Source organism: Mauremys reevesii, linkage group 7 (assembly GCF_016161935.1).
Source record: "Mauremys reevesii isolate NIE-2019 linkage group 7, ASM1616193v1, whole genome shotgun sequence".
Classification (NCBI taxonomy): domain Eukaryota; kingdom Metazoa; phylum Chordata; order Testudines; family Geoemydidae; genus Mauremys; species Mauremys reevesii.
This window is the reverse complement of record NC_052629.1, coordinates 107,885,678-107,912,480: the sequence shown is the minus strand read 5'-3', so window position 1 is coordinate 107,912,480 and position 26,803 is coordinate 107,885,678. Positions and strand designations below refer to the sequence as shown.

At 47.0% G+C, this 26,803-nt stretch overlaps 1 protein-coding gene across 1 annotated transcript in view; it reads right to left on the bottom strand.

Moving 5' to 3' along the window:
• PLXND1 (plexin D1) overlaps positions 1 to 26,803 on the bottom strand; it is a 133,394-nt gene that overhangs the window by 45,155 nt on the left and 61,436 nt on the right. The window contains exons 11-19 of the mRNA XM_039480790.1: positions 26,423 to 26,516; positions 22,633 to 22,796; positions 20,338 to 20,489; positions 18,991 to 19,090; positions 10,129 to 10,268; positions 8,618 to 8,785; positions 5,314 to 5,404; positions 4,612 to 4,887; positions 3,433 to 3,582 (exon numbers count right to left, since the gene is read on the bottom strand). Coding sequence (XP_039336724.1) covers positions 3,433 to 3,582; positions 4,612 to 4,887; positions 5,314 to 5,404; positions 8,618 to 8,785; positions 10,129 to 10,268; positions 18,991 to 19,090; positions 20,338 to 20,489; positions 22,633 to 22,796; positions 26,423 to 26,516 — 1,335 coding nt within the window. The remainder of the gene's footprint in view (positions 1 to 3,432; positions 3,583 to 4,611; positions 4,888 to 5,313; positions 5,405 to 8,617; positions 8,786 to 10,128; positions 10,269 to 18,990; positions 19,091 to 20,337; positions 20,490 to 22,632; positions 22,797 to 26,422; positions 26,517 to 26,803) is intronic.

Below are 26,803 nucleotides of genomic sequence, written 5' to 3'. Positions count from 1 at the left end.
TAACCCTAGTGGTACAAAGAATACATACTCTGGCACATCCCTTAAATCAGAACTTTTTATAGAGAACCGGTTGCTAAGAAATGAAAGGCTTTTTTTTACATGTTTTTTAATTTTAGTCATCCCTGCCGGGGCTCTGCCGAAAATGTTCGAATTGGGCCCCACACTTCCTAAAGCCGGCCCTGCTGCTAAGGCCTCAACTGGAGTACTGTGTCCAGTTCTGGGAGCCACACTTCAGGAAAGATGTGGATAAACTGGAGAAAGTATAGAAGAGAGAAACAAAAATGATTAAAAGTCTAGAAAACATAATCTGCGAGGAAGATTGAAAAAACTGGGTTTGTTTAGTCTGGAGAAAACTGAGGAGGGACGTGATAACAGTTTTCAAGTAAATAAAAGGTTGTTAACAAGGAGGAGGGTGAAAAATTGTTCTTCTTAATCTCTGAGACTAGGACAAGAAGCAATGGGCTTAAATTGCAGTAAGGGAGGGTTAGGTTGGACATTACAAAAATCTTACTGTCAGGGTAGTAAGCACTGGAACAAATTACCTAGGGAGGTTGTGGAATCTCCATCATTGGAGGTTTTTAAGAACAGGTCAGACAAACACTTGTCACTGATGGTCAAGTTATGACTTAGTCCTGTCTTGAGTGAATTTAACCCTCTTATCTATACACCTGTTTAATCCAATGTGCCACCAGGTAGGTTTTTAGATGAGATTTATTTCAATGTCAAAAATCAGTAGTTTTCGATGGCAGGAATTTTACTAGTACCCTGGTGGTGTAAAATGTTCTTGAGTAACATGATAGCCCTGTTGTAGCTGGCAAGGAAGGGACTCTAGAGCTGGCTTTATTGCTTATATTAGAAATTTTGTTTTACAGAAGGCAGAGATTCCCTGAGCACATAGGTATGTCCAAACACACACATACGCACACCCCTCTTTACAGGCTTTATGCATCTATTGAGGGTGTTCATCAGACAGCCACTATAAAGCAATACACACTGTATTGAGGTTTTGTCTAAAAAAGTTCTAATGAGGAAAGATAAATCTGCATTTTACATTCTGGATTTTTTATTCTAGCCAACCTGGCCCAAATTTGCATTATTGCCAGGAGCAGAAATACCAGTTTCAGGGTTTAAATGATTCTGCAGTGAACTAAAATGTGTTTGAAGGCCCCTTAAGGCCTTTTGGATTTTTTGTACAGATCTATTAAAAATCCATTTTATAGATTGGCCAGAGTGCATTTGAATCAGGGTTAAATTGTGGTTTCCTTACTTTACCACAGAGCGGGGGTGTAGAGTACAATTCTGCTGTCAGAGCAACATCTCTGACATGCTGCTCTCCCTACGTGGGCAGAACGTCCATTGACTTTATGGGAGACTTGCAGTGAAGGGTCATCATCAGGATCAGGAGAATTTCACCCATACTGAGCCACAATTTTAAAGGGCAGCCTTCCTTTGTGCAGAAACAGCTGCACTCACAACTAATTATGAATGCAAGTCTTACCGTTTAGACAGCTGGTATGAAACTCATATTTAGCCATCCACATGGAAGGATTTGCCCCAGTATCTAGTTGCACCTCTACTGCAGGTACACCGCTAATAACCAGCTGTGACTTTAGTAACATGTATCATCCCCTTGTTTATCTACATCAGGGGTCGGCAACCTTTTGGAAGTGGTGTGCCGAGTCTTCATTTATTCACTCTAATTTAAGGTTTCGTGTGCCAGTAATACATTTTAACATTTTTAGAAGGTCTCTTTCTATAAGTCTATAATATATAACTAAACTAGTGTTGTATGCAAAGTAAATAAGGTTTTTAAAATGTTTAAGAAGCTTCATTTAAAATTAAATTAAAATGCAGAGTCCCCTGGACTGGTGGCCAGGACCCGGGCAGTGTGAGTGCCACTGAAAATCAGCTCGCGTGCCGCCTTCGGCACGTGTGCCATAGGTTGCCTACCCCGAGCTACATTCTGGGCACCTCCAAGGCATTAAACAGAAAGCTTGCTGTTGAAACCAAAGCTAGCAAGATGTGTATCACAAGACCAGGTTTTTTCTAAAATAAGAATTTTCTGTTTTTCAGTTCCCACTAAAAATAAAAGAATTTCCCTGTTTTCATTGACAATGGCTTAGGAAATCCTGGGTTCTGCTACTTCTGCATTTGTTTGTTTTGATTTTGCGTAGAACGTCAAGCAAAAAGGCCATAAGCAATGAATAAGGAGCCTCCCCCCACAGAAGCAGTGGGGTTTCTTCTGAAGTACTCTGTTTCTGGGGAACATCAGGCCACACATTCTTCAAAACCCTCTGTGCTCTTCCTACCCCCTAAGCCACAAGTCCCTGCAAATTTATTATGAACACATTTACTGGAAAAAGAATCAGCTGGGATGGAGGCTACAAGTTCTCAGGCGGTTGAGACAGGTGGAGACATTGTTTCCAACTGTGAACAGCTTTAATCTCACCCCTGAGGAGCCAAGGGCTATAAATGAAGTGAAAGCTGAAGGCAGAGGCAGACAATTAGGGATGCCCTCTGGAAAAAAGGAGTAAGGAACAATAGTAAAGCCACAAATGCAAACCCTCCCAAGAACAGTCGAGAGCTGCTTTGACATCAGAACGGCCTTGGATCCTGTCCCTAGAGTTCCATCAGACCGAGACGGGCCAGTGAGACGATCTAGTGCTGGGGAAAGATGCCAGATCGATGGCCCTGGGGACGACTGAATTCCTCTTTTTATCTGCAGAGCAGCTGCAGATGGGCAATGGCAATGTGAGTTTCCCAGCGCTGACCCCTCCACTGCACTCCTCTGCCACTACAGGACTGCGAGGGGCATTCAGGTCTGTATTCCCATTCAATCCTTGCTCGTCTGCTGACACTGATAACAAGGGGGCCTGATGACTAGTAACTGGGCTGGGAACCATTAAACTCATTTCACATGAGCCATTCAAAGAAAAACCTTTTAGTGGAGAAGGCTCAGGTGACAGTGGGATTTTACACTCATTGCTGGAATTGTGGGACTTCCCTCTACAGCTTATAGTGAAAACAGCCAGTTCTCAAATGAACCCACCGGGACCAAGTGCCATCATTTGGCTGTCAGCACCCCAGAACCTGCAGGGAAATGGCTGCCTTCTCCAGGCTTTAGATGTCACAGAATCATTAGGCCAAATCCTGAGAGGTGCTCAGCCCCAGTAACTCCCATGGAAGGTGCTGGTGCTCAGCACTGGTCAGTATTTCACCCACAGAGAGGAGAGGTGGAAAAGACCTCTCCATTCATCTAGTGCACCCCTCTTCAGCTATTGCAGAATTGTTCCCAGCGTTGTGTTCACTTAGTGCTTCAGTGAGTGCTAAGGGAATCCTGAGGCTAACATGAGGGTTCCCTGGTATATTAAGTTCAACACACTGAGCGCTCTCGTCCTGCAAGCTCAGACCATCCTGGCTTGTGGCACTCACCGTCACGGGCAGCTGTCTTTCCGATGTGCTCAGTGACTCGTTGACTGAGCAGTGAATGACTTTGTCTGAAACAATCTGTATCTCACAGGAAATTAGGCCAATTTTAACTTGGTACTCATCGTTTTCCAGACTTAGGTTGTCAGGCTCTTTCTAATTACAAAAACAAAACCAGGACAACAAAGTGAATTAGTCAGTCCCCAGAGCGCCAGGCCCATTTGCAATGGCTTCTTTGTGGAAGCCCTAGTAAACTTCCTGTACCTCCTGCCACCAGTCAGCCCTGGGAAAGCCCTCCCACTGACATCTTCCATTTTTCCAACATTCCATGGGAAATCCAACCTCCGCCCAGTCCTCATTTTCCTGTTTCCAGTCCCTCGTTGTCTCTCAGTGCACATGGAATGGACAAACGCCCTGACAAAGCCTGGAAAATACTGTAGTTGATCTGCCCTGGTTGTGCATGGCAAATACATATCAGAGAGACTATATGGGGAGGGAGAGAAATGGAGTGGGTGGTCCTAGATAGCTTGTGGATGGCTGCATTAGATTAGCGAGAGGCAGAGAGTATTTCTGAAGTATGTTTCACTCAGTGAGGACATTCTACAACAAACAAGGGCTTTTAAACTTGTACATTGTCCAAACCACTCAGTCTTCGTTTGCCCGGCCTTCCTTGTTAATTTAACACAGTAGCCATCAAAGACGAATTCAGAGCCCATTTCTACAAGAACCAAACTCCACAATCATTGACATTAGATATGGAAAAGACTCTGATCACTTGGTCTGTTCCAACCATATCCAGTGCTTTATCTCCCTCCTTGCTGCTACATCCTTCAAATACAGTACTAAGGTATCATAATTCATCCCCCTACAGCATCACTTGGTCAAACTACATACTCCAACACCCTAATCTGTTCAGCAGGAGACTGCAGGCTCATCAGAACTTAGCATTACCTTTGGGAATGAGCTGTCCACTCCTCTGTGAGTTCTTTCCCCTTAGCCCCTACCTACACCCATCCCTCCTTTCACCCCTCATACCTTCCCTCTATTGCATTTATAAGGCACTTATCACCCGCTATGGTATCTAGGCACCCTACCCACTGAAGAACCTCACAGTGAGAAAATGGTGACATCCTAGTGTAAAGTCTTATTGCCAAGAATCCAGGATGCCCTGTGTTAGTCTCTTACATGTATAACCAGAGTCAGGGGTTCCCCAGGATGGTGCTTGATCCATTTCTCCTTCTTGGCTGTGAAGAACTGGGGGTCGGCATAGTACTCCAGGCCGAACTTGCTGGTGTGCTGGGCCTCCTCAGGGTACATGTACTCATCGGGAGCCAGCCTGTCGTCCATGTAGAGGTGTCCATTGATGTAGAAGTCCACCGGCGCTGGCTTGCTCCCCACAGTGAGGTTGGAGGCAGCTGGAGAGGGGCAGGTAATCATAGTGTCGGTGTGAACCTTACAGTTCTGAAAGCAGGAAAGAGCATGCGCATCAAAAATGGATAAACCTAAGTCTCAGTCATGTGTCAGCAAATGTCTTGAGAGGCCCAGAGCCCTCAAGCCGCTGCAGCTACCTCGGATAGGATAGCTTCATTTAGTCATTGATTGACAGGCAACCGTGTGCGCCAACAGCCGGACACTATTTAGCACCAGGCACCTTGATGGCACTGTAAACATTAATAAGAATAATTACAGTGCATGGGCATAACTTAGGTCTGTCGTTCTTCTGAGCTAAGGAACATAACATTCATCCCAATTACAGCCCCATCAGCGAGGGTTACAGACCAGGTCCCTGGCTTTTATAGATGGTAGATTATTATTCAGAACGTCCCCAGTCACCAGGCAGACAACCTGGTTCAGTGTCTTTGTGCTACATTAACACAGGACGCTTACTGTTTGTTCTTTCCCGATGCTGTGAACCACCATCGACACATTCTGAACCATCAAAAATCCGTGTCCTTCCAGAGTGATGATCCTGCCTCCACTGGGAAAATAAGAAAGAGGTGAGAAAGGGAGTGCACGTATCACTGACAACATATATGCTGCCGGACTAACCAGATATAGGCAGGAAAAATGCACCTGTGCTGCTGCTGAATATTCAGGGAATTGCATTTTGTTTCAGTAATGGACATGTATTGATTACAGCAGAGCAGGTTACCCAGGGATCAGTAATGTAAGGGTTAACACATAACTAGCTCAATACTTAGATGAATTAGGATTTACTCTTCTTTTTTTTAGCTCAGCAAAGAAAGGCTAAGTCCTGGGTGGGCCAAGCAGCCCATTAATGCCCATTCTGCATTTTTCAAACCGGTTTTTTTTAATTTAGGGAAAAAAACCTGTGACAATTCGTTTGTGTTTTGGACCTGCTGCCTGTGGCATGAGGCGCTGTCAATGTGCAAGCAATTAAAGAGAATAATGAGATTGCTGAGGCACACGCCTCACTGGGAGCGAGGGAGGAGTGGCTCGTGACTTCAGTTGAACAGCAATTGCACCCAGGCTTTGCCCTGCATGTGGCTTTTCATTTCCCCCATTTCATGTTCTATTTGCTTTAATAACATGGTGATATCAAGTAACTAGTCTGGGAAGTCAGGGGAGGGTAGTGATTTATCCCCTAATCTCCAACAGGCTCAATATATTCAGTGCCTTGGGTCTAGTGCCCTTATAGTCAGGGCCTTCTTAAGCCCTTAAAACTGCTATAGATCGTAGTATATTGTTGTTACACATGTTTATTGTCCCTGTTAAGCTCTTGCCAGGTCTGTGTAATTGTTTGGGATCTACGGCCTTTTAAAACAACTTTACTCCTCATCATACGCCATAAACCAAATTAGATCTAACTATTTGCTGAGTTACTGGTACTTCATGATCACATCTACAGCAACATATTAGTATTGAGAGAATTCACAAGTAACCCTACAATAACGAATCAGTGTGAACAATATTCACAAGTAACCCCACAAAACAAACCACTATGCACAGCCCAACCCTTGTGAGTAGCTCTGCATTAACAGAGTGGTGTGTACGCACCAGGAGAAAACAACTTCCATCAAGTTTCCAACATTCTATTATTTGGAAACCAAAGGAAGTTTAAAAAACAGTTTCCAATTGAATGAGAAATGCCCTGGTGGGCTCCTTTTTGGATGTGAGCCTCTACATTTTGTAGCTGTCACTCTGTGTTTAGATACAGCCAGTGGTGAGCTCCAGCCGGTTCGCACCGGTTCACAGGAACCGGTTGTTAAATTTAGAAGCCTTTTTAGAACCGGCTGTTCCAGGACAACCGATTCTAAAGAAGCTTCTAAATTTAACAAAGGCTCGGGCAACTGTCCACCCGGCCCCAGGCCCCAGCTCACCTCCCCCTCTCCCCTGAACGCTCCGTCCTCCTTCTCCTCCCCCTCCCCTGCTTCCTGCGAATCAGACGTTCGCGGGAAGCCTGAAACAAGGAGCAGGCAGGTAAGCGCGGGGGGAGGGGGGAGTCAGGGGACAGGCAGTGTGGTAAGGGAGCAGGGAGCAGGGAGGGAGTGTTCGGTGGGTTGTGGGGGGATGGATAGGGGTCGGGGCGGTCAGAGGGCAGGGAACAGGGGGATTGAATGGGGGCAAGGGTCCCGGGGGGCAGTCAGGAAGGAGCAGGGGTTGGATAAGGTGATGGGGGGCAGTCAGGGACAGAGAGAAGGGGTGGTTGGATGGGGCAGGAGTCCCGGGGGGCCATCAAGAATGAGAGGAGGGGTTGGATGGGGTGGCAGGGGGCAGTCAGGGGACAGGGAAGGGTGGGGGATGGGTCAGGGGAACCCGGGGGGGGTGTCAAGGAACATGGGGGGTTGGATGGGGCATGACCCCCCGAGGGGGGGGCATGACCCCCTCCTGAGGTGAGGAGGAGGGAACCTGTTGTTAATATTTTGGCAGCTCATCACTGGATACAGCTATTGCCATTCACCAGTCTTGAGACTGATAAAACTCCACGTGAGAAGCTGAGGATTGGGTGTGTCACTGATGCGCATTCTCACACATCCTGTACCCTTGGTATTGAACTTGTGATCTGAGTCATGTCTCTGCTAGGCAGGCTGTAGATAGCATCGGACTGTTGTAGTCTTAGTAGCTTGCATTTATTTTCTGAGGGTGTTGCTTTCATGGCATTTTGGAGAGGAGGCTCAGGTGCTGGATTCTCAGATTTCTGTGGTCAGACTCAGGCTCTGCATTTTCAGATTCTACTGCTAAGTGAGTTGGGATTTCACAGAGAAATCCAAAAGCAACAGGAAGTCTAGAGGCTCCGGGGAGACAAATAAAACCAAAGTAACATGCTTTAAAGTGTAAAGTGGTGGCATTAGGAACCATTTAAACACAAAATTACAAATCTCAGCTGATGGCCTGCAGTGTTATTGCCAGTCAGAATCCTAAGACTCAGAGGGTATGTCTGCATTGCAATAAAACACCCGTGGCTGGCCCATGTCAGCTGATTTGGGCTTGCAGGGCTCAGGCTGTTGGCTATAAAATTGGAGTGTAGATGTTTGGGCTGCAGCCCAGGGGGCTGGGACCCTCCCCACTCTCCGCGGGGTACCAGAGCCCAGGCTCCAGCCTGAGCCCAAACATCTACACTCCCATTTATAGCCCCGCAGCCTGAGCCAGCCATGGGTGTTTTATTGCCGTATAGATGTCGGCCCCCACTTGAACTTCCATAGGGCACCTACACAATGTAGAGGAAGACAGGTAGTAAAGTTACTAAGGATGACAGTCAATGCTTTTCTTCCATTTTCTGTGTGAATTTCAGAGACACTCGCTAGAACTAGGCCCACAGACAGCAGGTGTCTGCACAACTCCTCAACGTAGCTCTGCCAATGCACTGCAGTCCTGAGCTGTGATAGCTCCTGGTATTCCAACCCTGGGGACACCACACTGCTCTGCCAAAGCACCTCAGTCCTGACCTGTAACATCCTCAGACATTCTTCCCCTGAGGTCACTGTTCAGCTGTGCACCTCAGTTGTGACCAGCAGCACCCCCACTTCAATCTCAGGGTCAAACAGCTGTGTCTATGCACCCTCACTCAGATCTGCAGCACCTCTGTTGTTCCAGTCCTGCTAGCTCTTCACTTTGATGAGTACTACATTCACATTTGCATTCAGCAAAATAAACAACACATTTCAATGACCACACAGGAAGGGTAGGGTCCCTAGAGACTCTGCCTTCTCCACCAGTGCAGGGATCTCACCTGATCTGACTCCTTGTTGGGTTGATATCTGTTATAGTCGGGTTTCTCTCATACTTGAATGTGATGTTATCATTGATGCAAGACTTGTTCTCAAACTGGACGCAGAGTCGCACAGCCATAGTGAGCTCCACGGCCGGCATGGTGCATGTGATGGTGGTAGCAGTTCGACTGGAAAGAGAAAGACATAGCCAGCTGCAGAGCACAACTGCTGAACAAAGAGTGCATGACATGAGGCAGCAGAGACATATTCCCACAGCCCCAATGTTGGCAGTGAGGTGAACAGCCTCAGGTTTGGCATTCGGGTGCAGCAAGCAGCACAAAGCCATGTAGCTTCGCCACACCTCCAACAATGGCTTTGTTTTTTGAGAGTGCCTTTAACAGTGGAAATACTTTGCACTCTAGATGCTTTCCACTGGAGGATCTCAAAGCACCAACCAACAACAATGGATCTTGTCTCATAATTCCCATTCCCATGGGAGAGGTACTATCATCAGCATTTCGCAGGTGAGGAAACTGCGGCACAGACAGATTAAGGCCAAAGATCTAAAAACTGGCAGTTGATTTGGGGTGTCTCCTCTTTTGGCAACCTGACATGAGACACCTTGGTGCTCCCAAGTGGGTACCCCAAAACAGAGGTACCCGACATTGTTATTTTTTACAGCATCAAATAGTGTGCCTTGCAGAACAATAAATAGCATAAGGTCCTTGCCCTGAGAAGCTTACAATTGAAATGACAAGATGCAACACAGAGACAAGAAAACGGTGGGGTGGGGATGGCAAAGGACAGGCAGTGGACACTGTAACAAGACACATGATTACTCAACAAGGGTGCGTGAAAAGAATGGCTAAATTTATTTCATCTGGGGTTAAACTATATACAGAATGTGTTTTAAATAAGTACATTTAAAATTATTGGCCACTTTAAAAAAATTTTTAGCCTAGGCAGCTTGACCAACACCCCATTGCAAGTATCTGACAGAGCTGGAACTAGAAGCAGGACCACCTAACTCCTAGGGCTGTGTGTATAACCACAAGACTACATAGGACCCAGAGTACTTTACCAACTGTACATATCACCTCTGCCACTGCTGGAATGCAGCCACTGCACCTCAGTAATAACTATGACTCTTAGCTTCCTGCATTTGTCCTAAAGGAGAAACTCACTACATCCTTAAGTCAAGTGGCCACATGACTACTCAATGTTACCACACTGGCAAAGCACAAGGCTGCTCATGACAATTGGGATGGAGGAGGGGGCAGCTCAGTGGATAAATCTGGATGCTACTTTTAGGAAGGTGTCATTGGCTCCTTGGCTGTAAGCCATCATGCCAGCTGGCAGCAGTGCTCAATGGACTCCCTCTAAACGCCAACTCTCTTATCAATTGCTATAACAATATGATCCTTCCTACTAGCTGAGGCTCTTAGACTCCTGCTCACTGGTGCATCTACAGCAAGTCCTGAGTGCCAGTCCAATAACACAGTAACACAGGTCATCTCCAGACAGCACTTACGTGAGGTCTGTGCACTGTTTAGTGCTATTGACCAGGACGCGGAGATCAGATCCTACGCTGAGATTACTCCCTCTGATGGTTACTTTGGTGCCTCCGGCTTTAGGGCCAGCCCCTGGCTCAACGGACTGCACCGCAGGGAGCTAGAAAAAGAAAGGGGAAAGAAAGGTGAGATTTTTCAGCAGTTTCCTAACCCCAATAACCCCCTAATGTGGTAATCTGGACACAAGTTCCATTTTAGTGTCAGATGGTGCCAGTGCTGTAACACCACCAGAGAGCGAGAGATCTATCTGGCTCATTTTCCAAACAAAGGGAGAGACCAAATAACACAGGCTACTTACACCTATCTGAATTGAAGAGCGGAGCCACCCTCCAAGGCCTCCAATCTACAGATATACCTAAGTCCTAATCTAAAAACCACACATGGGCCCAAACCAGAACCCTGAATTCAAATCCCCTTGAACCTTGGGACTATGTGGATCCAGATCTGAATGTAATGGCGTGTGTCCAATCAATAAGGAAAACATCTCCCTCGGTCCAACTCCCACCTGAGTGGGAGGCTACCTATAAAGCCGTGTTGTATGGCGGTTTTGTGATCTGGGCATGCATCCATTCGGGTCTGGATAATCAAACATCAAATTCATTTCCCTGAGGCAGGATTGAAAGCCAGATCTCCAGGGGTGACAGCTCCTAGCAGGGACGCTACTGAGTTGGTTTGCCCCTCAGTGTTTCCCTCTGCCTTCCTCTCTCCCCATTGGAAGCTACTGAAATTAACAAGTGCATTATTCATATTTGCAGCCCCTTGGAAATTTTACTGAGATTCAAGGTTCAAGGCTTTGGTGCCCAATAAAATTCTGAGAACCCAATGGATGCCATGTGGCTCCCAAATAAAGTTCCAAAGGCAAGTTCACTGGGTAGCTTCCCTGCCCTGGTATGAACAGTACACATGGCATGAAAAATAAGTTTTAAATCCTTTTACAGAGCATTCTGTGGCTCCCTGTAAAAGAGCTACAACATCCTTGAGGAACCAGATGTGCAGGGTTGCAGAGCACATACGATACTGTGGAGACCTCAGCCCTACTACAGTCGTTGTATATTGCTGAGAAAAATACATGCAAGCTGACAGCAGCAAATATTGTTAAACCGCTTACTGTCCCATGGTACTAATGTCTTTTCCTGTCAATTCCAGCCATACCGTCCTGCTATATTACAAGTTCTTCTTGACCTTGTCACACACTGGGATGGATTGTATTCCTCTATAGCCATTTCCCCTGGGGTTTCTGATTGTCTTCCATTTCTACAGTATTTATTTTGTTAATTTAAATGGATCAAAGCCTTTAGGCAGCCGACCCATGCATGGGGCCCCTCCCTCATATATTAAAATATATAATACAAAATATAAAGGATTATTTGTGCCCACCAAGACCCTCAAGCTCTCAGCCCAATCTCACCCCATTAGCTGGGGTCTGTCACTTGCAGCTTGATCACCAGCTGGTAGCATTGTTACTTTCCACAGTAACTCTTGAAAGTTCAACTCTACTCACAGAGATCTGGCTGGAATGCCCTGGCACAATTGAAGGGCCAAATTTATCTCTGGTGCAATGGAGTTACAGTAGAGATGAATTCCCCCTCTTTTATGCATTCCTGAGTATGACTTTGAAACCCCCAGAACAGAACAATCCCTCTGGAAGCCATTTTAGCTTCTTACAAAGGATTTTCTGAGAGTCAGACATTGTCAGGTAGATCACTAGCAGTTCTGGCATTCAGATCTCACCTAGGCCAGTTTTACATGGTGAGATCTGTTTTACACTCCATATTCACCCTAGCATATGTGAGAGCAGAACTGACAAAGAGGAATTAAATCACTCAGCTCTGCAATGCAGCTACCTCTGGGGTGGAACATGGTTGCTGTTTCAGCTATAATACCCTACACCTTGTAGGACATTATTTAACCCAATCTTTTATTTACATACATTCCGGTACTGACCCCGGGATTTCAGTCTCCACATGTTTTGTTCCATTTCCTAGCCCAGGCTGAGGGAAGCAACTGATGATGAGACAGCCTCCTTCCTGTGAGAGGAACAGAAAAATGGCTCCTCCTGTTTTCTCTGCCTAGCGGTGTGGCCCGTAGACACAAGGCTGGTCAGTGGCTAGGAATGTAGGGCTCTCATGAATGCAGGGTTCCAGCTCAAGGGGCTGGCAGTTGATTTTCTTTCTTTCGTTGGTGTCGCTTTTGCAGATGTTTCCCAAGATGTCTTCCCCACATACACCAAAAACAATTTAAAAAAAAAAAGAGCACATCTGCCTCCAATCCTTACTCTCTTTCACCTCTGTGTCACCAACACAGCCGATGTGCTGTGAGGTCTAATTTTCTGGATTACAACAGACACATCCTGGAGACTCATGATTCTCTAGAAATCTCAAACTCTGCAGGAAAAGCAACTGGATCTTACCAGCATTTGAAGCCTGCACTACCCTTATGATATCACATGAATATGTCTCTAACCCAGCTAGCTTTGCCCTTGTGGGACATTTTGGATGTGAAAAATCTAACACCTACCAGAACCTGAATCTACTGACACTAGGATCCCAGTGAACTTCCACTGAGCTGGAGGGGAACCAAAATCAACTTGATGGAAGTAATGACAGGTGACATCTTATTTCAGGCCTCTAGAAGCTGGGACAATTATATAAAATTTCAGATTTAAATAGATGACATCTTGAAATTTACTATTTTAAAAATCCCATGACTGTGAAATTGACCAAAACGGACCATGAATTTGGTGAGTCCTTAGTTATGTGCCCTCACAGGCAAGCACTTAGGCCCAGATTTTTAAAGGTTAGTTGCGTGCAGGTGTAGTTGTCAGCTAACCTGTGTGATGTATAGCAGGTGTTTTTCAAGACAATCAAACCCACAGCACAAACCCAAAGAATTATAGTAAAGTAGCATGTACTTGGTACTTGAATCAGTCCAGTGGGCTTGTCCTAAACTGCATTGGGCTACTCACTAATGGGTTTGACCTGAGACTTAGGGTATGTCTACACTACAAGAGTAGTTCGATTTAACTTAGGTCGAATTTGTGGATTCGACCTTATGAATTTGAATTTGTGTATCCACACTAAGGACACTAATTCGACTTTGTGAGTCCACACTAACGGGGCAAGCGGCGACATTGGAAGCGGTGCATTCTGGGCAGCTATCCCACAGTTCCCGCAGTCCCCGCTTCCCATTGGAATGCTGGGTAGAGCCCCCAATGCCTGCTGGGGGAAAAATGTGTCGAGGGTGGTTTTGGGTAACTGTCGTCATTCAACCGTCACTCCCGCCCTCTCTCCCTGAAAGCGCCGGCGGGAAATCTGTTACCGCACTTTTCTGGTCAGTGACAGCGCGGACGCCACAGCACTGCGAGCATGGAGCCCGCTGTGATCATCGCTGCACTTATGGCCGTTGTCAACTCCTCGCACCTTATCGTCCACCTCTTCCACAGTCAGCTGCTGAGAAATCGGGCGAGGAGGCTCCGGCAGCACGGTGAGGAGATGAAGTGTCAGAGTGGCACAGACCTCTCACAAAGCACGGGATCCCGCGCCGCGGAGATCATGGTGGCAATGGGTCACGTTCATGCTATGGGACAGCGAGTCTGGGCCCGGGAAACAAGCACGGACTGGTGGGACCGCATAGTGCTGCAGGTCTGGGATGAATCACAGTGGCTGCGAAACTTCAGGATGCGTAAGGGCACTTTCCTTGAACTGTGTGACTTGCTGGCCCCTGCCCTGAAGCGCCAGGACACCCGGATGCGAGCAGCCCTAACTGTGCAGAAGCGAGTGGCCATAGCCCTCTGGAAACTTGCCACGCCAGACAGCTACCGGTCAGTAGCGAACCACTTTGGCGTGGGCAAATCTACCGTGGGGGTTGCTGTGATGCAAGTAGCCCACGCAATCGTTGAGCTACTGCTCTCAAAGGTAGTGACCCTGGGACCGCTTCTACACTCGAGGACTGACAGGCTCCTGCTCCTACAGCGGTCTCTGGGGGGAGGACGGTTACAGGAGGGTGTGCAGGAAGGGGTGGGTTTGCAGGAAGGGGTGAGGGGTGTGTGGGAAGGGTGAGTAGGTGTAGGGGGATGATGGCTCTGGCTGGGGCTCAGGGCGTCGGAGAGGTTCATGGCTAGGGTGGAAGGGCATGGTACGGGCAGCCTGCCTTGCCATTTGTGGATGCCAGGCGCTCGGACCCTGGGGCAGCAGACACCTCCCAGACTGACCTGGGGCAGCAGACACCTCCCACAGTGACCCGGGTGCCTAGTGACTGCACTCTGTGTGTGACCTGCTGTTGATCCTGCCCCCATGTCTGTACCCTGGTAATGGTGGCTGTCCTATGCAATTAACAAACCCCTATCTCCCCTTCACACAAAGTCTTCTGCAAAGAAACATGACGGAAACAGCAATGAACAGCAAACTATTTTTAATACTCAACTACACAGTTGGGGGATGAAACTGGGATTTTGGATCGGGTGAGCCAGGAAGGGAAGCAATTCTCATACTTTAGGGAATGAGAGCTGTTTGGTACATGAGCGCTCTGCTGGGGTGGAGTGACAGTTTTCACGGCCCCTAGCGCCCCTCCTTCTTGTGATTTTGGGTGAGGGGGGGACAGGACTTTGTGGCGGGGGAGGGCGGTTGCAGATACAGTTCAGGGGGGCTCTCTGCTCCTGCCTGCGGTCCTGCAGAACATCCACAAGGCGCCGGAGCGTGTCCGTTTGCTCCCTCATTAGTCCAAGCAGCGTTTGAGTCACCTGCTGGTCTTCCTGGCACCACCTGTCCTCCCGTTCGCTGTGTGAGCGCTGCTGCTGAGAGAGGGTCTCCCTCCACTGGTTCTGCTGGGCCGCCTCGGCTCTGGAGCAGGCCATCAGTTCAGCGAACATCTCGTCCCGAGTCTTTTTCTTTCGCCACCTAATGTGCGCCAGCCTCTGTGAGGGGGATGCCGGGGCAGTTCGGGAAAGAGCAGCAGCTATGTGATGGGAAAAAGGAAGTGATTTCCTTGCAAAGATACATGTTTGCGAACAGTGAACACAGTCTACTCAGTTTCTGTGAACAAGACCATACAGGGCACCTATCTCATGTGCTCTCAGGACAAGTTCAAATTTTCGGCATTCGCTTTCATTGCCTGGGGTCTTGCACTGGAGATCGGACAAGCGGGGCAGGACAGCAGAATCTGTGTAGCAGCCAGGCCTGGTAAGCCGTAAACTTTAGGCTGCTTAACAGTTAATGGATAGCAGTGCCCTCCTGCTGCAGGCAATCTGGAAAGCATAAAGTCTGACCCTGTTCCAGCCCCTCGCGGCCGTCCCCGGGAAAGATCCCTGTATGCTTTTCCTCTGCAGCCTCCAACACGTGGCTGTTAAACGACGGTCATTTTTATGCAAAGGAAAAGTCAAGCATTCACAATAGTAACATTACAGTAATTCCCCTAATTAGATGCAGCAGTCGCGGAGCGAGATCACCCTGAGGCGGGTCACTAGGAGAGACAGAGAGCGCATGCTGCGTGAATCCCTGCACAGACCAGGGCCCTATGCTGCCATGCTGGTCGAGGCAATGCTCCCACTGTACCTCAGGATGGCCTGGCGCGGAAGAGTGTGCTTCCACGGAGCACCCAATAAGGCACCTCTCCCCAGGAACCTCCTGTGGAGGCTTTTCGAGTACCTCTACGAGAGCTTCGTGGAACTGTCCCAAGAGGATTTCTGTTCGATCCCTATATGCATTGACCTTCTTTTCATATAGTTTTTATTCCTGTTTTTTAAAAAATAAATGTTTACATGTTTATAGAACTTACCGACTGATCCTTCCCCTGATTCGGAGTCCGGGTTAACGGCCGGGGAGGGTTGGTAGGGGATCTCTGTGAGGGTGATGAAGAGATCCGGGCAGTCGGGGAAAGCAGTATTGTAAGCGCTGTCGCCTGCCTCGTCCTCCACAAACCCTTCCTCATCTTCCCCATCGGCGAACATCGCTGAGAAACTGCCCGTCGACACTATCCCATCCTCAGAGTCCACGGTCACTGGTGGGGCAGTGGTGGCAGACCCACCGAGAATGGCATGCAGTGCCTCGTAGAAGCGGCATGTCTGGGGCTGGGCTCCGGAGCGTCCGTTTGCCGCTTTGATTTTTTGGTAGCCTTTTTTGGTCCTTGATTTTCACGCGGCACTGCATTGCATCCCGGCTGTATCCTCTGAGTGCCATGGCTTTGGAGACCTTCTCGTAGGTCTTTGCATTCCGTTTTTTGGAGCGCAGCTCCGAAAGCACAGACTCATCGCCCCACACAGCGATCAGATCCAAGACTTCCCGGTCAGTCCATGCTGGGGCCCTCTTTCTACTCTGAGATTCCCTGGACTCCTCTGCTGGAGAGCTCTGCATCGTTGCCAGTGCTGCTGAGCTCGCCACGACGTCCACACAGGAAATGAGATTCGAACTGGCCAGACAGGAAAAGGAATTCAAATTTTCCCAGGGCTTTTCCTGTATGGCTGATCAGAACATCTGAGCTTGGACTGCTGTCCAGAGCGTCAACACAGTGGTGCAGTGTGGGATAGCTCCCGGAGCTACTAAGTTCGATTTGCATCCACACCTAGCCTAATTCGACATAGCCATGTCGAATTTAGCGCTACTCCCCTTGTCGGGGTGGAGTACCGAATTCGAACTAAAGAGCCCTCTAGGTCGAATTAAATGGCTTCCTGGTGTGGACGGGTGCGCGGTTAATTCGAATTAACGCTGCTAAATTCGAATTAAAGTCCTAGTGTAGACCAGGCCTTGGTTGGAAAGGTAACAGAAGCACTGGTCTCTTTCAGACCACTAGAGAAGGATGAGCATCTCCATGGGCTACTGTACAATGTTAACCAAAAGAGGTCTTGAGAAACACCAAGCCTGCTTCTGCCCTCCCATGGAGGGCCCCCCCGCAACTGGCAGGGGGGCTGCGTAGGGCACCAAAATGGCTAGGGATGGCCCTGGATAGCATGATATGATATTACCATCTTTACTTCTGTGCTTCTGCCTGCAGAGCTGGGCCCTCAGTCAGCAGGTGCTACTCTCCGGCTGCCCAGCTCTGCAGGCAGCACCACAGAAGTAAAGATGCCATGGTATGGTTTTGCTACCCTTACTTCTGTACTGCTGCTGGCAGGGCGCTGCCTTTCAGAGCTGGGCACCTGGCCAATAGCCACTGCTCTCCAGTCGGTCGCCCAGCTCTGAAGGCAGAGCAGTGGTAAGAGTGGCAATACTGTGACCCCCTAAAATAACCTTGTGACCCTCCTGTAACTCCCTTTTGGGTCAGGACCGCCAATCTGAGAAACGCTGGTCTCCCCGTGAAATCTGTATAGTATAGGTTAAAAGCACACAAAAGACCAGATTTCACAGTCCATGACGCATTTTTCATGGCTGTGAATTTGGTAGGGCCCTACACATAGCAAATCACTAATCTGAGATTAGAACCCAGGGCTTGTTACCCAACACATATGTTAGGCTTAGTATTAATGTAAGGGTTGGGAAGTTATCTTAACTGAATGTATTATACTCTCAAACAATTCTGTTCACCAGTGTCAAATATCCCATAACTCCTCGCATTAGTGGAAGAAGGCTTAGGCTTAAGTAGATGGGGAAAATGTCAGGATCAGGACATATGGGTGTTTTGCCATAGCAACAGGTAAAGTTACTCTCCTAGGCCAGTTCTGGAATGTCCCAAAGGAAAAGGACTAGATATGTTGTTCTATCCTGGTAAAAACCTAGGTGTCTTCATGCTCCTTGGTACCTGGAATGCATGTGTTCAGAACAGAGATAAGGGAAACACTATGGTCCCAGCAAAACAAGATAGAAAGCTGGTTAAATCTAATTTCAGATGACGCACACAGTACCTTTTGAGTAAAAAAAAAAGACTGCCTTAGGGATACAACTTTGGGAGCACATTATCTGTGTAAGGTGAAAGTAACAAAGCTACGAAAGTCAGCTTCCCAGAGACTGGTATCGTACTGAACCTTTTTCCTGTACTACATTATTATTGGCTTTTAGCAATAAACGATACTGACATTGGTTATTTGGTCTCTTGAATATATTTCATAAATGAACCAAAGGGTGGTCAAATAATTGAATATACAATTATCAACAGTCTCCTAATTCAAAACACACATCCACACTGCCTCAACAAGAGCCCCTGATGCAAAACTGCTGCAGTTCTTACTTTCGGTCTTGGATTTATTTGACATGTGTTCATTTAAATAACTGGGAGAACCCATTTAAATTGTGCTGTAGGGGTTATCTGATGCTTTTTGGCATGGATCTTGTTTTCTAAACCCTTTGTGGGGCACATTGTTTTTTCCAGAAGGGAATACATAATGAGTCCTGTGCATAAAGTGCTGTGCAATCTGACCTATGTGTGTAGATCTGAAATTCACAGCAGGAAGTACAGCAGGGGCTATGGTGACAGTAACAAAATGGAAACCAGGAAGAAGCTGAGGAAGAGAACTGGGAGATCCTATGTTTCCCAAAACTATCTACTTTGTACTGTACAGATACTGTGGGGCTGCTGTTAAAAGCAAGGAGGAAAGAATATGGACAGAGAATGACGGGAATGTTGGCAAACTTCTCTAGACATGTGCCCCTCTCTTGGCTGGAAATGGTGATGTGAGGGCTAACATTCAGAGTGGAAAGAAGCAGAAGCCATTTCTTGGCATTTTGTTTTGACACAGGGAGCTAAAGTCAGCCAGACTGAAGCTCATAAAGTGAATAGCTGAAAGCATCGCTGATGGCTCCTGACTCCAGGAGCTAGGTTCTTCCTTCATGTAAGCCAGTGGAGCATCAGAGTTTCACCAGAGATGAATTTGGGCTCAATGAATGGTGGCAACTTACCACATAGGAGTATCGCTCCTTTGATTTCCCTTCCCTGCTCACGTTAACTGTCACTACATCGGAAAATATAAAGGGAGCTTCTCCAGTCTGGCATACAATCCTGCAGAAGAGAGAGAGATGGAAAAAGAGAGGAGGCACAAAGTCAGAACAGAGCAAGAGCAGAGCTAAGTAAGACTGAGCTTTCCCTTGCAATCCGCCATCATTGCATTATATGCAGCTCCAGTGGGCCTAGTAATGGTGGCAGTGCTAGCACAGACCAGCCACCTGCATTTTTACCACCACATTGTCTACAGGTGCTTTGAGGAGGGTAAAGCAACACTGGCAAAGAATATCTGCATGCTGTTTACACTGCAGCTGCCACTGCGCTGCCCCCACAATAGTTCTGCAGAGGGATATTTCAAGGAAAAGCTCAGTGGAGACACAGCCAAAGGCTCAACAAACAATACTGGTCTCACAGATATATGTGGCCTTGTACAGGGATCCCTAGAAGACACTGTTATTTAGCCAGTACCTGCTCTCGCTTTCAGCTGCATAGCAGAGCATGGGCTGAGCTTCTTACTAGCAGGGTCTAGCTATTCCAGCATGAGGGGCAAAATCTAATTCTTTGTCAAGCAGGCATGGAGTTGTTGGTGCCAGGAGACTCTGCCTCAGAGCATGGGCATTCTGGACTGTCTGACCTTGGTTCATAGTCTAATATAACCATCTCTGTGGGAAACTGGCTGGGGGAAGGGGGGTTTTGAGGCTTTTGTGGAGGTTCTCACTCCCAAGGAGGCTGGAGACAATCACCTCAGCTTTCCTCTCAAGCCTGTCTGGAAGTGATAATGGGGAAGGCTAGAAAATAATGAAGTGAGACAGTACTGATGTGACGCGTAATGAAGGTGAAAGGTTTGACAGCTCGGAGGAGCAAAGTTCTACATTCAGTCTCTGAACAGGTTCTCCACAGGCAGCAGCTATGCACACGTCCCCCACATTGTCCCACCAAGGGGACTCAGCCCTTCTCTGGGAGTCTCCTTGGCCCATTCAGTCTTTGATGGAGACTACTAAGGAGTGGCCAGTTAGTGCCTATTGTACGGGTGGGGTTGTGTGTCATGTAGACACCGAGAAGCAAAACTGAGACCCCCACCAAATTTGTCTCATTAGGTTGAAAAGCAGCTCAATGCTGGTAACTATCAGTCCCCAGTGGGTGCATGCATGCATAACTGAATGGGTTACTATCAATGTCACCCGGCCAGCCATTTCCCCATCACAAGGGCCGGGGGGGGGGATTGGCTAACCGAAAAAGGGAAAAAATAAACAATCCTTAAGCACAGTCTCCTGCTTTTCAGTGGCTCAGCCTGAGTTACTCACGCCTCAGAGACCATGTATCTGTCCCAGAGTGGTGCACATCTCACGCTCCCTATCTTGACAGCATTAACAACATCACTGAACCTACGGCCCAGGTTCCTTCCTCTTATTGTGAGCAGAGTTCCTCCTTCCAGGGGCCCGCTCAGGGGCTCAATCTGCCAAGGAGACAAAGGAAAAGGGGAATGGATTAAAACAGAACTGCAGAAAAACCTTTTTGATTTGATTCCCAAGTAATGTCTAGTTCCTCTGTGTGTGTATATATGCGTGTGCATACACTCCGTTTAATCTGATTCTGTCCTGCCTCTCATGCTCCAGCTTCACATGCATAGGAGCATGAGAGGCACCTCTTGGCTTGCTCTTCCTGCAGGAGCTTTGTCAACAAAAAGGCCTTACAATTCTTGGGTGACTCTGGTGCCCTCTGTGGGCACAGAGATTGCTGCATCTGCCATTGAACATACAGCCACCTCTGGAGAGAAACACAGCAACTCTGCACAACGATTTAGAAGACAGAGTGGAGCAGCAGAATCTTCTGAGACTGTTAGTTCTTTGGGGCAAGGACCATCTCTTCATTATGTGTGTGGACAGTGCCTAGCACAATGGGGTTCTGACCTTTGAATGGAGGCCTCTAAGCTCAATAAATAAACAAACAAATAAATAACGAGTTGAACATTTGCCAGGGCACAAGTACTCCTCCCCTAATATCGTGCTGGGGCACTGATCCCTTGAATGAGTCAGAGAGCAGGCTGCCTCCTACTGAATTACTTTGTTACTTTGTCGCATCTGAATATTACACCCTGCTTAGTTGGGATGGGACCATTGCAAACAGCGCAAATGCTCCAGGCTATCATGCCATTTTACTGCATATCCATGGGAGATTTGCTATGTTACTGTTTTGCAGTGGGCCACTTGGCTGTTTGATTTCGTTATTTATCTGGTCTAGTTAAATATGCTGCCCTTAGAAAAGGCCCTTTACATTTAGCAAACTTATCAACAAATAAAGCCAGCAAAAGCTGCCTAGTAACATCAGCCTTTCTCAGAGTGTATCTGGAGAGGTTGCAGCTTGCCATTCACTGTAGCTGCTGCCAACACAACATGACGTAAGCCAGGGGGTGGAAGGTCAAGAACGGAGGCTCCTTCTTCCGCCAAGCTGGTTACAGCTGATAATGTTCCACTACTATGCTCGGTGCCCCTTCCCTATACAGTTGTTCTCCTTCTCCTGAGGATGACTCTGTAAACACTACCGCAAAGCTGGCATGTTTCTCTGATGGAGGATTTAGATTCAATGCCCAGTGTCTGCTAAGGAAATAGCATCACAATCCTGTGACATCCTGAAACCTGAATTCTTGTGGTTTGCTTCCATTATTTTTTTGGCAAGGAGCTGATAATATTTTATATGCAGGCGGGGGGAGGCTCATCAGAGAACATTCCCTTCCCACTGTTGGGCATGTGAGAGTGACAAGATGGAATTGGCTACGGGAAACACAAAATACATACACACAATGTTACAGCACTCAGCCTCTGAGTGGATAGCTGTATGCTCATCCCTGCTTTGGTGGATTCATTAGCTGTTTTTCATAGGATCTTTGCTCTCCAGATTTTTGCCCATTCCCATGAAGTTGATCCTGGTATTTCCCGAATACACACTCTTCTCTGGGACTCTGCATCTGGAGTGGAAGCTGGTGGCTAGTCCCCTATCTCTAATCAAAACCCAGGATTCCAGAACATCCCAGGACAGTGGGAAAGTTGGGATCCAGATCTAGACTTTGGACCATCTCTAAAACACACTGACATAAAGTTCACTGAGACACTGTGAACCTCACTATAGCTTCCGGGCATGTCTGGATGGAGTTTTGGGTGCAGGTTATTATTTTATCTGTACCCATTCTAATGTCTATTCCTAGCTAATGAATCTTCTGATTGATTCTGAAAAATCACTCAGCATGAATCCATTTGATTTTCCCATCTCCCCAAAACAACACATGGCCTTGGAGAGCTGACAAGCTCTGTTTTTCCCACTAGAGTGAACCCGATTGGATCCTATCGTACCTAGATATCATCTGCAGCGAGTCTGGAGTTTTCAGGTGAATGGGCAGCATAACAAATTGGTGAACAGAATGGTGCCAGTCTTGCACCAAGGATAAAAGAGGATTTCTCAGTTGTCCTGACTGAATGACTGGTAGTAGATGCTACACCTGTGACCCTCTCCTTGGTTTTGAAACTCAGGACTGTGTTGTTTGTTATATTATATGGAGTGATGCTGACCAACAGAATGCGCTCTCTGCTGCATTCAAGTCTTACCTTCCTAATCTCCGGAGCAGCACAAATGACTGGGATCTGTGGGGATTCAGTGTTTAGTCTGCAAATGGAGCTGCTCTCACTCCAGATGCATCGGTGCCCCATGTCCTCTCTCCCCAGGCACTGAGAACAGTCTGTGCTTCCAGTGGCACAGTTATAGACCTCCACTAAACCACAGGAGACAAAAGAGAGTGTGAGTTCCCAAGCCTGGGTCTTTCATGACTGTGCTTAGCTTTATACAATCAAACACCAAACCAAATATCTATATTAAGCCATAGAGCATATGAAATCCAACAGGCAAGGAGGACGGTTTGCACATAGAGCAAGCTGAAGGGGTCTTGGCTGCGATCCTAAGGATTTCCCAGAAGTACTGGGCACTCATTCCCACTACAATATGATTTAGCATTAAAAAAACAACCCTTTTGTCAGTTTCTATTACATTTTTCTAATTCTCAGTATCCACATGGGAAGCAGCTCGGCACAGCTGACTCCATCCTGCTGCAAAGCAATCATATTGCTTCCATTTTCTGTGACAAAAATCTAATAGTTACAATGCTCTGTACAATGTTTACACTCCCCTTCCTTCCCTTTAGCAACTATGAGCTCTCTTGACTCTCTGCTCCCATTAGGTCTGCTTGTCTCTGCTTCCTAATGATTTTCCTACAGTGCTTTCACCTCTTTATTACCTGATGCCTGGGTTACATAACCTTCTCAACCCTCAGGCCCTTAGTTGTTGAAATGTGAATCAACAGTTAGACATGTTCAGGAAACATTATTTTCACTTCCCCATTCCCTCAAACCCACACATGTTTGCAGGAATGTGTAAAACACAGAAATAATCATACTCAGGAATGGCATTTCTCTTGCACTGTTCACCGGGGGAGTCTCAAAGAACTTTTTCACACAATTAACAAATCCCCCCAAGCCTTCATATGCAGATCCATCACCCCTTTACAGAAGGGGAAACTGAGGCACCAAAAGGCTACATTTTCAAAAGTGCCCACTGATTTTGAGTTCCTCTGCTTTGCAGCACCCTACTTGAAAGAGGTAGGGCCTGGTTCCAGGGGCATGCATAGCTCTTCTGACTTCAGCTGGAATTGTGTATGCTCAGCATGTCGCCAAATCAGACCTTGGCTGTCTCATACTGAACACCCTGAAATGGAGATCTCTAAAATGTATGAACTTTTTTTAAAACATTGGCCCCTGTAACCTGCCTAAAATCACAGAGCAAGTCAGAGGTGAGACAAGAAGAGAATCTAAGAATCTTATCTCCCTGTTCTAACCACTTAATCAAATTGTTGTCAATTTTTTGTCTGGGGTCCAATGCCCTTTCCCAGCTCCCCACCTAATGCAATAATCCACCTAAGCTTAGGGTATTGAGTCTTCACAATTATGCATGAAAATCTCCTATTTTCCATGCAAGAATTGCTCCCTGACTTAGTGTGTTACACTGGGTACTATTAATACTAAGGTAATGGGCTTACATGTGCTTTGATATTTTTGGAGACTGAAACATGGTTTAGAATAAAGACCGATAAAGCAAGGTAGGGAAAACCAGCGAGAGTGGGGAAAATCAAAAGTAGCTTGACTTAGGCCAATAGAGGAGTTATACTGTTGTATAACTGGCCCATACATTTTCAAATGTACAATCTGACCAAGGTAGAGTGGAACCAGAGAAGTTGGTAGAGAGGTTGATTCAAGTTATGCAATCTTGAATCCAAACTTCGGCCACATAAACTAACCACTCCTCCATGCAACTATGGGTGTGGATTCAATGCTTGTCACGGAGTGTGGAGGAGTCCAGGCCCTGCAACCCCCACTTCCTGCTATTCACCGTGACTCTCAGCCAGCCAGTAAAACAGAAGGTTTATTAGACAACAGTGACACATCCCAAGCAGGGCTTGTAGGTACAACCAGGACCCCTCAGTCAGGTTCCTCTGGGGGGCAAGGATCTTAGACCCCAGACTTGGGGTTCCCTGCCTCTTCCCAGACAGCCCAAAACTGAAACTAAAAACCTCTCCTGCAGTCTCTCTTCCTTTATCCAGCTTCCTGGGCAAAGGTGTTGACTCTCCCCACCCCCATTCCTGGCTCAGGTTACAGGCTCAGGTCCTGTCCCTCGCCTAAAGTCATCCCCTGCTCTCCCATCCCCCATGCAGACAGCCCCAGTAAAACTAGACCACGTTCCCAGGTCAGTCCGCCCTGCTTCCTACTGCGGTCACATTGCTCTTTGATGGACTCTGTGATTTAAGAGGCTACAGGTGTTCCCCTCTCTGTCTTTTCTGATCCCAACTTATCTTGAGACTCAAGTATCCTCTATTATGAAGAGAAGTGACCCCATCCCAGTGCCCCTTTCCCTCTGCTACTCACCACCTAGATTAGATCAAGAAATCAAAGTGCCTTCATCCTGATCCCCTCCAGCAGTACTTCTCTGCCCCTGGGAACCTCTCACTCAATGTTTTCCCCACTGCCTGATTCCCTTGCAAGATGCCTCCTTCCACCCTGCCATACCCTACCAGGAAACCTGTCTGTCTGGGCTTATAATAGATGTGCTTCAGTGTTTCTCAGCCTAGTCTGGATCTTCTCACTATAGCTCATGCTAATGGCCTGATTCTCCTCTCACACCAATGTAAATTAGAAGTAACTCTAATGAAGTCATTGGAGTCACAATGATGTAAAGCTGGTGTAAGTGAGAGAAGAACTTGCCTCATAGATGCTACATGCAGGTTTAGCTGGAGAGTTCAAAGCATGGCAAAGGCAGAGACGCAGGACAGAAGAGGCGGTCAGCATGTGAACATTAAGGCTTGGTAGGCCAGTCTACTGAGCTTGTTCTGCACTAATCTAGGGGCCTGTCTACATATGGGGTAATGCACACTGCTGGGGGACGTGTGATTTCTAAAACGCACTAACCAGGCTGTGCATTAATTGGCCCATGTAGACCCTGCAGGTACATGCTAAAAGCTCCTTAGTGTGTTTAACATAATCCTGTTTCAGTGCTACACTAAAGCTCTCTAGGGAACTTTTAGTGCACACCAGCAGGGTCTACATGGACCAATTAATGTGCAACATGTTAGTGCACTTTAGAAACCAGACCCCTGTGGCGCACATTACACCACCAAGTAGACAAGCTGCTACAGTAGGGCTCCACTACTCCCCCACTGCTTTGGGTGCGCTTTTAATCTTACTTCTTTGCTCCTTGTTTAGTTTGCTGATGCAGCAAGGAGCTTTTCAAAGAACCCTTGTATTTTTCCCAGAGATGCAGCGTGGGCCTGGGGGAATTATGTTTATACATTCTATTCCTTCTCAAGATTTTTTTAAAAGTGAATTTTTAAAATGCATTAAATGTTGATCCCAGTTCCCATAAAAGCTTCTGCAAGGGCCCTCCCCTATCTATGCTTATCTCCTTTGAGCTAAATTCCTTCACTGACCCTGGGAGACACTTCACATTTTCTGTTGAGATCTATTATTTCAGAATGTTCTGTTCTATACACTGCTGACAAGCAAGCAGTCTAAACTGGGGTGTTAGCCTGAGGGTGATCTTGTGTCTGTGTGCAAGATTTATGTCTACGGCTTTGTATGCATGTTTGTCTGGGGGGTGTAAATGTATCTGACATGTGGTCTGTGTGCACACATGCTCGTGTATGTTAAGCTGTGTGTATAAGGTTTGTGTGAGTTGTGTGCATGCATCTGATACTTAGAACACTCTCTCTCTCATGACTCTAGTGTTTTGTTAGTTTTCTAGGAGCCTTTAACCTAACCAAATTAAAGCAGAGTGAAAAATATCTTCAGCCCAAACCTGTCATCATCTGTGGACTGTCAATGAATCTGTCTGGCTTATCCTTCAGCTGAAGGTTTACCGGGAAGATATGGCTTTTTTCTGATGTGTGGAGCTGCATGAAGAAAGAAATGAACATGTTCTAATGAAATTTACTAAAATAGCAGATTACCCCCTACGCACACACACGCACACACACGCACACACACGCACACACACACACACGATAACTAACATCCTTCATTATAACAGTGCTCATATACTTTATAGCATTGTTTCTCAGAATGAAAGAAGCAGGGAAAAAGGAAAGGAGGGGTATTTTTTCTGTCCTCCTTAATTATTTTCACGGAGACCTCAGCAAAAGCAGAACCATCCATTATGGAGGTATTATTTAACCCAGGG